We start from the raw sequence: 13,589 nt of genomic DNA, 5'->3' as shown, positions 1-13,589 counted from the left end.
GGATCAGTAGTCGAGCGCCCTAACCACTGAGCCACCGCGGCGGGTCAAGAACAGTTGAAGGAAAAAACATTTTTTCTGATTGCATCGAATCAGCTAGGCAAGACGTATTGCAAGAAGCATCCATATATGGCGTCAGCTACACTGGAACGAATACCCCGGGAAGCGCTACACATCAGGCAGCCATGAGCACATTCGTGCGCGGCTGAACTATTTGACGCAAACACATCGCCACGGAAGCTTCGCCCAGTACCCGTTTCTGCGTGCATGTAATTGATTACCTGCAATCTATCACAGAAAAACACGAGACGTTGGCGTTTGAAAAAGTAATCAGTTGATTGCAAAATTACACAACCACGTAATTAATAACAAGTAATCTGCTTACAGTGCGAAGGTACAAAAATTAACCAAGTAGATGACACATGTACATTCCGTCGTAAATCTCTACAAACAAATGAACATTTTATTCTAAGTAAATTCTGGTGTGGGCTAGTTGGTTCATAGATTCCTCGTTCGTTGCGCTGTGTTAATCAGTTTTGCAGACAGAACACTTAATACTGCAATGTGGTGGTACCCATTCAGATATCAAAGCAGGCATAGTGACTGCTTGATGCTCTAGGGATTAGAGATAACAATGTTTATGTGAATCAATCTGCGATAGATGTTCGCAAAAAGCGACCCGGATAATGGCGGCTCAAAAGCAGAGCGGTGTCGTAAGGGTAAAAGTTCAAGATTAAAAACTGTATTTAAAGGGCATGGCGAATTTGAAACAACACCATGAAATTTAAAGGATGCTTCGGGAACTATAGGCAAAGGAAAACTGGAGAAGACACTTCTCCGGCGCAAGGGTAGGACGCGACAGCGTTATAGGATGAGTGTTCATATATGCAGAACTAGTCATTCTCGACTCTACATTCCTAGGTCGCTGGGAGTTTGCATATCACTCCTTCCGCAGTGGTGCAGCGGTTAAGCGACGCATCACTGCCTTGTAATGATAGATGCTGCCACCTGCGAGGCTTGTGCGACCGAGGTTGCTCTGCCCGAGCAACCTCTCGCGGCCGATAAATAATTTACCTGCCACCTCCCACGGTGCGCGCTTTGCTCCCAATCCCGTGAGCAGGTTGTGATGACGCCAGAAGGGCACGTTAACGAGGTTGCCAGAGAAGCCGGTTGCTTCGGCTGCTTCGGTTGTGATATCTCAAAGTGTCGACAGCGCTGACGCCAGAGGATTTTTTTCGACGGGGGGGGGGGGGGGTGCAGGGGGGGGGGGTACTAATGCTTTGGCTTTAAAAAAGAAACCTGGGCACTAGGCAACAGCAACCACCCTCTTTAAAAGGGCACGCTCCTATCTTGAATCCACCAATCCATCTGGCAGCTCCGAAGCCTACTAGTCACGTAAGGATACGTGTTCAGGTCAAATATTGCTAGCATGTAAAAGTAAATACCATTTCTATTTGCTTTTGTTCACAGAAAGGGGGGGGGGGGGAGAGGACGTGGGTATTGTAATGTTCTAATCCCAATATATCCAGAGAAAAATTTCTACTTTACATTCATAGATCCCTGGGAGTCCTCGTATTCCTTCTGGCGAAGTGCTGCAGCGGTTAAGCGATGCACCACTGCCCTGCAATGGGAGGTCATCCCAGCAGTGGACTTTGTGAAACTCAGGTTGCTCCTCACGAACGGCCAAAGATTAATTTAACTGCCACGGTGGGCGGTTTGCTCACTATCCGGTGGGCAGGCTGCGATGATGCCATCACGTGACCTAGGTGGCCCTCCTGCCTCCTCCAGGCGCCACCTGCCAAATTAGTGCTTTTTGGTCACAGCGCTCACACCGGGTTATCCGAACAGGAGCTTTAATGCCATAGCGTTAAACTGCAACTATTCCGTTTCAAAGCAGACGCTGCTAACAAATCCATTCATGAATTAATACCCTATTGTTCCTGCGCCCTGTTATCTTTTGTGTACCTTGTTGTTTGTAGCCCGATCAGGGTTCCTTACAACCAGGAGAAACACAAACTATAGAGAGGAGAATAATTTATGTAGAGTGTGTGGTAAGCCGGAAGAAGCAAGACGTTTTTATTGATGTCGTAGTATCCATCCCACTGTCGATGCCAGCCAAATGAGTGGGGCACTAGGGTTCACTCATAACGAAGGTAACGTGCGTGTGTACACGGTAGAGGACACTAAAAGCAGGGTATCAGGGACGGGATATTTAGCAGTAAAAATCAGTATATCCCGAAAGGAACTAGAACTTGTACTTTCAGAAACGGTTAATTGTTTTATAGTGATTGAGCTTACAACCGTTAGAAAAATAGGAGGGTGCACCTATGCTCCACTTTGACGGTATGGCGTGATAGCGGAATTCGTCATTCTCTGCTTTGCACTCATATGTCACTAGAAGTGATCATGCCGCTGATGGCGCAATGATACAGCGGTTAAGCGATGCGCCATTGCCCGTCGCCAGCAGGTGCTGCTACCTACTGGGCGGAACGACCCAGGTTGCTCTTCCCGAGGGACTCCTCGCTACGAATCATTAAATAAACTACCCCGTTTGGCGGCAGTCAGTTTGCTCACAATCTGGTGGCCAGGAATTCATGTGACACGCCGCAATGTTTCGCTACATAGCTTGCCCACCTAGGTGCTTCTCCGGGGATTATATAATTATAATTGGTTTTTGGTGGAAAGGAAATGGCGCAGTATCTGTCTCATATATCGTTGGACACCTGAACCGCGCCGTAAGGGAAGGGATAAAGGAGGGAGTGAAAGAAGAGAGGAACAAATAGGTCCGTAGTGGAGGGCTCCGGAATAATTTCGACCACCTGGGGATCTTTAACGTGCACTGACATCGCACAGCACACGGACGCCTTAGCGTTTTTCCTCCATAAAAACGCAGCCGCCGCGGTCGGGTTGCGGTGGCGAAGCTTCAACCAGTCGCCAACGCCGGATAATATTTTTCCACGTGGAGCCACTAATGCTCCTGGTTAAATATAAATTATTTCTAAACCTTGCGAAGCCCGCCAGCGTCGTGTTGCAGAGGGGATGTTTAGACCATCCATCCAACCTTTGCGCTAAAAACCAGCCAGGCCCCTCTCCTGTATTCCATAACATCTCTCTCTCCCTCCTGCGGGACAGCACCGCTTACAGTCTGCAATCACGCTTCGAGGTTCATAAGCATTGCCTATAGTTCCTGACCGCAGAAAGAACGAACTTTTAAGAGCAGCCTGCCATACGAACAACAAATCCGCAACCGAGGCTTGTTGCGGTACCGAAGCCATCAGGAACAAAGTGATTATAATGTGCGCGAGATCGCTATGAAGCCGTGAGAGAGATCAACGAGTCGCCGGTGGTGTACATAAAGAACGTACATCACGATTATTAATGCAGGAATTCTGTTAACGGCTAGATTTTCAGCTCCCATTGACTGTCACGTTCCCTCCACCAAGGCTACACGACATTCACAGGTGCTCAACTGAGGCTCAAAGCAGATTCAAGAATTCTCCTGTGTTGTTGTCGGAAGTATTACTTCAAATATCGTCAATAACAGCAGTACAGCAGAAATAACTGCAACATTTTTTTAATTACTACCTACAATAAAGGAATTGCGAAGACGTAAAATTAATTTAATAGTTTGGGAGATTGCCGCCGCCGCGCGGTACACAACCGTTCAAACATGAATCGCGCTGGTGGCGCCAGATGGCGGCACCTGTCCGCGAGGTGGCCGAAAATCGTGCATCTCGGGGCCTTTCACCGTGCCCGGAAATAACGTCGATGCTAAGAAATCACAGCAGATGCCAGTGTTCATGCGCGAACTACTCAGGGTCACAGTTGTTAAAAACCAACTTCAAGTCACTACCAGAAGTAGTAGTTGTGGTAGTAGATTACATCTTTGCATTACACCTCGATGTAACCAGCATCAACTATGTGTCTTGCTTCGGTTACAACATGCCGCTATTCGCTGTCCTGCGCGACGGCACACAGCACACACGTGAATAAAAGTAAATCTCCCCGAAAACTGCACTTCTTTTATGCCAACCGAACGTGAGTCAGCACGCGTGCAATCCTGCATTGGAATAATCTAGGCGTACCACGGATTAGACCGCTAATTTTATTTATTGATTACCTGCTACTGCGCAAAATAATGAAGAAAGATGCCAGCGTCTAGCACAAGTGGACGCCGTGGACAGGCTATGCAATGCCAAGCACATCTGGTCTTGGAGACCAAGACGTCCTTCGTCAGGCTGATAGCTTGTTTATATGTAATGGAATACTCTTCAGGCTTCGCTGGGAAGAGCAACAACCCAGCAGGGTGCAGACAAAGTGTTGGTGGGCATTAATAGGTAAACCTGCCTAGTTTTCCGGAACAACTGAGTAGTATTTGCTGAAAGCTTCAGCAAACACATCAGGCGGCTTACGATATTGTTTAAGGCAATCAAGCCATAATAACTTACTCTGAAGCCGAAAATAAACCGTTTCGCTTCCGAGGAAGCGTTCTTGCTTGAAGGTACGCCAATGTTTGCATGATTTAGCCGAAACCAGCAGGTTAGTGCGATTGCGGTGAAAATCTGTTCAAACGCCGCTGCCTTTCTCCTAATGCCTGATGCGTGGTAGAAGTTGGAAGAGAGGGGTGGGCCACCTTCAGCTTAAGCTTGCCGCTCGTTACTTAAAGCGCTTGTATTTGGGCAGTGCCGAGATTTTTCAGCGACCCGACGAAAATTAGCTCTATTCGCTTCTTGACTAAAAATTTAGGAACTAAGCGGCAGTACCTTTTGCGCGTTTTCTTCGCCGAGGGGCCACCGCTGCAGCATCAGCAAGACGAGCGGGCTGGGGTCTCGGTAGCGTGGCATGAGACGCTGCTGCTGCTGCCACAGGAGCTAGACAAGTGAGCTGGGGTCTGGGTAGTTGTCCGTTAGGGGCTGTTCCTATAAGAGGAGCTGGAGCAGGGAGCTGGGGCCTCGGTAACGTGTCGCATGGGGCCGCAGCTGTAATACCGGCTGGAGCTGGCAGCTCGGATCTCGGCAGCGTGGGAGCAAGAGCAGCTGGAAACGTAGCGCCAAACTGTGACGGCGGAAGGGCGAGGAAGTTTTCTGGAGGGGGCGCATTCCATCCGACATTGCGGGCTGGCGGCAGGAAGTGCCACTGAGGTGGGTAGATGCACCCAGGAAGGCCGTAGATGAAGTCTGCGCCTTCGAGAGGAGCAGCAGGCGGAGTGGCAGAGATGGCAGTCACGGGTGGAACAGCAGGACCGGCAGCTTGAGCAGATGGAGCCGTTCCCCAGGAGGTGGCCAATCCTGAGCCATGAAGAGGAATCAGTCGATTCATGCCAAGGTAAAAAAAGGAGACCACTAAGAAAGGCATTTTTGTTCCAATGCATTAGTGGGAAATACTTTCTCCCGGTTTGGTGTTTTGCCTGAAAAAGCAGCCCTAAAATCACAGAGCAGCTCTCGCGCTCCGCTTGTGTGAGCCTGGTGTTTTTTTTTAGTCGGGGCAAGCCATCTCTAGCAAGGTATAAGCAGGGCCCTCAATACGAGGAGGAAGCCCCGGTGAGGGGGAGGATGGTTTGAAGCGTGAATAGTGTTACGATGGGCAGCGTCAATCTTGTCCAGGCATGGCGACCGCTAAAGGGTATTTACCTCATGTGTGGACAGGCAGCATTTCAGTGTAAGGCCACGTTCGCTACTCTCCACCCTCCTCACACAAGGATTGCTTGCTGCTCAACTGGCTTATTTCTTTTCATAGTTTTCCTGGTCACCTATTCTATCCGCTTTACCAGCCGCCATGCATGGACAAGATTCACGCTCTCCATCCTGACACCGTTCTCCCGTCACGCCCTCCCCCACACCAGACCTTCCTCCACCGCGCAGATGATGAACGCTGTGCCCACACGAAGAGAAGTCCTCTTGTCGAAACGTTGGCAAGCTCCCTGAAAATTCCTCCTCCCTCTTCACTTCCTGTATGCAAGAAACCCATGTACGTCCCTCTCTACAATATTTTTGTTTGTGTGTGACATGCAAATGTGAGCACGGACCTCGAACATATGTGAACATCGAATGAAACGTAAACGCACAGTTACGCCTATGTCGATTTCAGCGTTGGGCAGTGGGTACTACTGCCGAAAACGTTTAGACTAAAGCACGCAGCTTTATCATAGGTTTGAATGACAAACCGGAAATGAAATTTGGTGGCTAGATATCACCCAGTTTTCTTGTTATTTCGTACAAAATGAATGGCGTGATTTTCATGTCGCATGCTGGGCTTGTGGCCAACAAAAATTAGCTGCGGTATAACTACTGTTGAATCTGGTTAGAGAGCGAAAGGTGTGTTGTATCGGGCAAGTAGATGCGGCTTGGCGTCTCTAACGTTGAGTGCGTTGCGCACACTGGGTAGGCATCGCGACCACCCTTCCTTCCTGACAGGTGGCAGTTAAAAGTTGATCGCGAGAGATTGGCCACCCGATGAACGCTGCGGCCTACTGCGGCAGTGCCGCGTGTTTGTCGCAACGTTGTAAGCGTTAATGCATGCAGCCAAGATCTTTCTCTCAGCACCGCTACGTACCTAAAGGCACGATTGAGTCGTCCAATGTCCGAGGGAGCCAGTTATGCGCACTTCCGTTACTCATTCATCGGAGTATAGAATGTTGTCAACGCCAACGCCAATGAACACAATGAACGCCGACGGCCTATAGAAACAGAGGCGAACGCTCGGTTTCGGCGGCGACGGCAGCTAAGTGACGTCATTGCGGTCACGTGGGTTTTCATCGATTGAAGGTCAAGTGATGCACACGGCGAAGAAGCTACGGAAGGGAGTAGTGAATCTTTCGCTTTCAAAATATATTCTTTTCTGCTCTCCTACTATTTCATGCGCTATTTTTTGCGTCCTATGTGTTATTAGCAATGAATGAAACGCGAACAAGGAAACTATGGCGGTAGAACAAAAGCACCGGCATGTTTAGCTCATGAAGAGGAAATACAAGCGAGGCTGATTAATACTTGTGAAGAAGAGTCTTCAATGTTGAAAGAAGGTAGCTAGTATTCAGATTCCGCTGGCTTAGATATACTTATTTTGCGTGTGGTGACTCGGTTGTCTTGTTCGAGTTACATTTCTTGCTTTGTACATCATGGTGCGCAAGAAGCATCACGTTGAATCAAGGAGTACCATAAATTTCGCTTTGAATTGCAGAGGCGGGGATCACAGCAGTGTTTCGTTGGAACTCGTGAGCGTTATCGTGAGCAAGGCTATGATTAGGCTCGAAAATAGTCACGGCATGAACTCAGCGGCCACACATGCACTTCAGCAGACAATCTTCTGATTCTATGACATTTATGGTCGAACAGTATGGTAACCACGGATCCCAGCTCACCTGGAACCTTTCGCATGTATACACTGAAGAGCAACCTGTTACCTGCGGCTGCATTTTGCTGGAGCTGCGTGGGCTGGACGACAGCGCCGGCCTGCCGCTTTTCCGCTGAGGGCCTTCTCATGACCTGGAAAATATTTGCCAACGGTAGGCCTTAGATGAGCCTAAACCGAGCTGAGAGCCTTAAACTATTCAGAGAGTTGTACAGCTTGGAAAGTACTTATTCTACTGCACTGTATCGTACGCCACATTGATGTCTTTTATATACATGGACGGCTGTTCGATGCAACCTGAGGAAAGATTTTAATTAAAGGTATACTCCACAGAGCAAAACGGCTTTCTTCACGGTCCTTTCTGGTAAACTTTAGCTTTCGAATTCGAAGTATAACGAAACTTATTTTCGCCGGTGGCCTTGGTTATAAGTCTGCACCAAACCGGTTGCATTAAAATGCGTGCTTGGCATTAAAACAACGGAGTTGCCTTTCGAGGCAAGGTAGACGTGAAATACGCAATTTTATATTTCAGAGAGTAAACCAAGGAACGTGAGATTTTAGTGAAATTGGTTGGCTAAACAACTCTCCTTGTAACTATTCTATATTATATTGCTGCTTTGGACGTACGTGCGTAAATTAGCACGAGTCTGCCTCCACCACAGGTTTTTTTCGTACCTTGCCGTCGGACAATATCTCCATCCGTCCAGTCTATCGTTCCTCTCATTCTAGCCGCCTTAAATCTATTAACCTTTTGCAAGTCCATAAAAGGTTTCAGAAGTCATTTTTCTAAGCACAGCCTTGGACACCAGCAACCTTCCCGCCTACATAGCATTGTTGGCAGGCCTTCCCCAATTCAAGACCGCAATCGAAATTCATCTCTAACTGTTGTCGCCGTACTTTACGCCATCTCCCGATGGAATACTCAATAGCGGGGCCTTAGAGAGGCAAATAAAAAATTGAATCAATGTTATGCGAAATAAAATGTTTTGCATGATTTTCCTTCCACCTAGAGCACGCGAAGAGAAAAGTTCTTGCACTATTTTCAGTAGGGTTTAGCATACTACATCCGAAATTTATAGACAGACCCTTTGCAGGCTGTAAACAGGTTCACAACGCCGCAGTCGCCCTCGGCTGCGCAACCACCATGCTCAGAATGGTATCAGAAACTTTGAGGCACACTGGCTACTGACTATGGCTTCCTGCAGGATTTGAGATGTAGTGTGACTAAATGCTGACGAAATTACAGGAATATAAGGATACAAGGTGGCAGTTCGTGCTCCTTGTCACACGCTGTATTTGTGTGTGTTCCCTATGGAAACTAGACGCGATTAGCCATTGGCGTACATTTCGTAAGCTTTTACACCCTGTTTCGCACTCTATTGCCTAATAATGTATGCGCAACAACCCAACCAGTTCGCTGTTCTATGCGCATACTTTAATGTACAGTGAATAATATCGCTTTCTCCGAGTCGTTTCTGTGATCTTGACTATTATTCACTGGCGCCGATGTGCTAGGACTGCTGTGTCAAAAGAGGGGGGGGGGGGAGGGGGCACAGAGAATGCGCAATCCGCAACCCGCTCGCTGTTGCTGTAGTTCCAATATTTAGGCGATCATTAATAACAATTCTGGACGAAAGCGTTCTTGGAACGGCAAAAATTGAATGAACGCTTTGTTTTCATATGTTATAGGATTCCACTATAACAATTAATTTCTGCAAAAATCTCCTGGCGGCAGGCTTCCATTTTTCGCTATTAACGTTTTTGCTATCGTCAAGTATTCCCCCATTCGTTTTTTTGTGGCAGCCTTAACTGCTTGATGCGACCAATGGAGACATCACAAAACAACGATTTGGCTACATATCAGAAGAGTGAACCATTATCTTCAATATTCTCATATCTGTACCTTACATTTTTCCAGTAGACATAATTGTTGTCCGAGAATGTTGGGCATATATTGTGAGATTGTGAAGGGCACGGCAGCAGGGCTTACACGCAGATGGCTCATCCGTTTGTCTTCTACGTGCAGATCGTCGCCAGCCTGCTGCTGATACCAGCGGGACAACAAGAGTTCAACCGGCCTTTCGTGATTCACCACGCGCATGTGCTACAGAACGCCAGCATTTTGCCGCTTACTATCCTGGAACCTGCGAATGGGACGCCATCATCGTCTACTTCCAGTGGAAGTGAATTCTTCAAGCCGTTCAGCGCAGCGCCACCCCCCTTCCCGAGGATAAAACCCGCCAACGCGCCACCGCATCCCAAAGGGCACGGCAGCACGGCTTACACGCAGATGGCTCATCCGTTTGTCTTCTACGTGCAGGTAAGAACACGTTTAAATGTTTTCGCTCTAGCGAGCGCGGTCTTGTCATGCTGCCGTGCCCTGCGGTACTTCTGGATGCTTTGTATGACATAGTGTGCCTTGCAAAGTTGCTATTGCTTGCCGGTGATGTCGAGACAAATCCCGGGCCCGGGATGTCGGAACTTTCAGAACAGCTAAAACAAATCGCTGCCGACATAAAGTCTATAAAAGAAGAACGACTGACGTCGATCGAAGAAAAGCTAGAACGTCTAACATGCCTTGAAAATAATGTATCAGCCTGCACTAAACAAATCGCTAGCCTACAAAAACAAGTGTCATCCCTGGAGTTAAGAATAGATGACCTAGAAAATCGATCCAGAAGATCTAACCTCATCGTGTATGGTATGCCAGAAGATGAAGAAGAAAACTCCAAATCCCAGGAACAGGCAGTGAACGAAAAGGTCATTAAGGATACTTTAAAGTTAGATGAGGTCTCAATCGAAAGGATCGATCGATTAGGCAAACCGGAGGTAAACAAAACAAGGTCAATAATTTTAAAGCTGTTAGATTTCCGAGAGAAAACAAAAATTTTGCGAAGCTGTCACAAACTGAAGGGGAGCGACTACGTCATCAGCGAAGATTTTTCACCCTGTATTCGAGACATTAGGCGGAGGCTATGGGAATATGGGAAACCAAAGAAGGACTCTGGTGATAAAGTGGCTTTGGTTTATGACACACTAAAGATCAACGGTCGCCTTTATTTTTGTGATGAAGAAAAAAACGCGGTGTCCCCCGTAGTATCCACTTCAAATAAACAAAAAATCTAGGACCCCGATACGCGGAACCTGCGTCCGCGCCGCCTCCAGTGTCCAAAATAACCTTCGTTAATGTTAACGCTCTAAGTATAATTAACAAGCTTGATCCCCTCGAATCGATAATATTAAACTTTGAGCCAGAATTCATCGCCATAACAGAAACTTGGCTAACCAAAGACATCAAAGACTTTGAAATAACTCCCCCAAACTACGTCATTATTCGCAAAGATCGGCAAACACGAGGCGGAGGCGTTACTTTGTTGATAAAAAAAGAAATACCGTTCATTACCTTGCCGGACTTTGAAGGAGTTGAAGCAGTTTTTTGTATTGAAGCAGTTTTTTGTAAACTTTGCCTTGTAGATACTACCATCACTGTGGGATGCATCTATCGCTGACCTTCTTCCGATCTGATTACAATGCAATGTTTGTACGCGTATATGCAGCAGCATGTGAAGGGAAACAAGGTGATATTACTGGGCGATTTCAATCTACCTGACATTAACTGGCACACACTACACCATCGATCACCTTGCGCCCATGTTCTTTTCGATATCATGCTTTCTTTTGATCTAACCCAGATAATAAACGAGCCTACGCATGTACAAGGATATAGCTCAAACATTTTAGACCTAGTATTTCTTAGTATTCATTTGCCTATCCATGAGGCAAAATTCGAAGTGTCAGCCGGCCTGTCAGACCACAAACTGGTCTATTGTGATATCCCATATAATGGTTCTCTACCGTCTTCACGATCAACAATAATGTATAAAGATTACAGCAGAGCCGATGATACAGGCATCATTGATACACTCTCACTCGAACTCTCATCCTTCCATCAACTTGCACACGATACAAACACAAACATCGAATCCCTATGGCATAAATTTAAAACAGTTGTGTCATACTGTGTCACTAACTACGTACCATTGAAAACTAAAAAGACCCACAAACATAACCCCTGAATAACTCGAACCGTAATCCACGCAAAAAGCAAATTTCGACGACTCAGAAAGAGACAGAAAGACCATCCGTCACAACGAACACTTCTAAACCTTATTTCTGCTGTTTATGATTTGAAATCAAAAATGAAGAGGGCCAAGACATATAATTTTACACAAACACTTCCTAAATTTCTGAAAAATTCTCCCAAAAAATTCTGGCGTTATATAAACCCTAAAAACAAGGTGAAAGACAGGCATCGCCGGAGGATGACAGAAATGCAGCAACTACTTTAAATAACTACTTCTGTTCCATCTTCACAACGGATAACGGAGAGCTACCAGGAATGAACTCTAGCACAGGCGTGACAATCGAACCACTAACGGTAACTGAACCAGGAGTGTTAAACCTTTTACTAAATCTGGACACTAAGAAAGCACCGGGGCCTGATAACATCTCTAACATATTCCTACATAGATATGCCGAGTGGATAGCTAAATTCCTGGTACTACTTTTTAACAAATCATTATCCACTTGCACCCTCCCTAGGGATTGGAAAACAGCCAAGATAACACAGATACACAAATCAGGAAATAATTCCGACCCTTCCAACTTCAGACCTATATCACTAGCGAGCACAGTTTGCAAGTTATTAGAACATATTATTTTAAAACACATAAACGCTTATCTTCAAGTAAATGACATTTTAACCCCGTGTCAGCACGGTTTTCTTAAGGGTCTTTCTACTATTACTCAATAAATTGAATTAACACATAACATATCCGTGAGCATTGATAACCAGAAACAAGTTGACCTTATATTTTTAGACTTCTCGAAAGCATTTGACCGTGTGTCGCCTACTAAACTTATTGCAAAACTTCAACTTGTTTTAGGAACTGGCCCTATTCTAAACTGGATTAAAGACTATCTTAGTAATCGCATGCAATTCGTTGAAATTAACAATGAGAAATCATCGACAACTAATGTTACATCAGGAGTGCCTCAAGGAAGTGTCCTAGCACCAGTACTGTTCCTAATATTTATAAATGACCTACCAGCTTGTGTTTCACAGAATAATAAACTTTTCGCAGATGACTGCGTCCTCTACAAGGAAATTAACTCTTTGGTGACCATTTAGTTTTAAATAACGCCTTAACAGCAGTGTACCAGTGGTGTCAGGACTGGCAGATGGACATAAATTTAAATTAATCTGTTCTTTTATCTATAACTAGGAAAAAACACATATCACCTTTTCAGTACACGCTTAATAATATTCATCTTGCATCTGTCCTTGAGCATAAGTACCTTGGTGTGACACTAACCTCTGATTTCAGATGGGATTCGCACGTTAACATCATCACATCTACTGCACTAAAACAAGTCTTCTTCATTAACAGACGCCTTAAACTAGCACCCTCTGAAACAAAATTACTAGCATATAAAACTATTGTCAGACCAATTCTAGAATACGGCAACACCGTTTGGTTTCCCTTTACTAACAAGCTCATTAAAAGACTTGAAGGAGTGCAGAGAAAGGCACTACGATGTGTATATAATAAACACTCCCTTACAGACTCACCAACACAATTACTAAAACGTGCAGAACTCCTAACCCTGGAGAACAGAGCAAAATTCGCAAGACTTAAACTTATGTATCAGCTAATACACAACCAACTAAAAGTGCCCGCTACAAAATACATAACGACCACAAAATCTAGATCGACCCGCCACAACCTCACACACAAAGTAAACGAGTTTCCATTCCGTACTGACATATTCAAATACTCATTTTTTCCTCGAGCTACACGAGAATGGAACAATCTAGACATACGTATTACTAACAGCTCATCATTAGATGCGTTCAGTGCCCTGGTTATAGATCACCTGTTTGTTTCCCAGTGGTTATTCTCATTTTCCAGACTTTTCTGCCCTGTTTATTTTTACGGTTTTGTTTGTGCCTAGATTGAAATTACAACACTAACTGCAGCCGATTTCCTTTTTTTTTGGTATGCTTGTCATCATGTTTGCCGCCTATTATTTGTACCACAACTTGAATTCTCTAACCGGTTTTGTAACTATTTTTGCCATATTTTATTGTTAAATTGTTTACTACCAAAATGTACACTACAACTGTATCATTCAGAGCCCTTCCTGTTACAGTCCTTGATGGGACTTACAGTATCAAATTAAAA

General features: G+C 45.6%; 1 protein-coding gene across 1 annotated transcript in view; it reads right to left on the bottom strand.

The window, feature by feature from the left end:
* LOC144129505 (uncharacterized) overlaps positions 1 to 13,589 on the bottom strand; it is a 56,190-nt gene that overhangs the window by 29,813 nt on the left and 12,788 nt on the right. The window contains exons 2-3 of the mRNA XM_077663667.1: positions 7,397 to 7,478; positions 4,761 to 5,285 (exon numbers count right to left, since the gene is read on the bottom strand). Of these exons, the coding sequence (XP_077519793.1) occupies positions 4,761 to 5,285; positions 7,397 to 7,475 (604 nt within the window). The 5' untranslated portion in view covers positions 7,476 to 7,478. The remainder of the gene's footprint in view (positions 1 to 4,760; positions 5,286 to 7,396; positions 7,479 to 13,589) is intronic.

Source organism: Amblyomma americanum, chromosome 4, assembly GCF_052857255.1.
Source record: "Amblyomma americanum isolate KBUSLIRL-KWMA chromosome 4, ASM5285725v1, whole genome shotgun sequence".
Lineage (NCBI taxonomy): Eukaryota > Metazoa > Arthropoda > Arachnida > Ixodida > Ixodidae > Amblyomma > Amblyomma americanum.
This window is presented reverse-complemented; position numbering and strand designations above follow the sequence as displayed.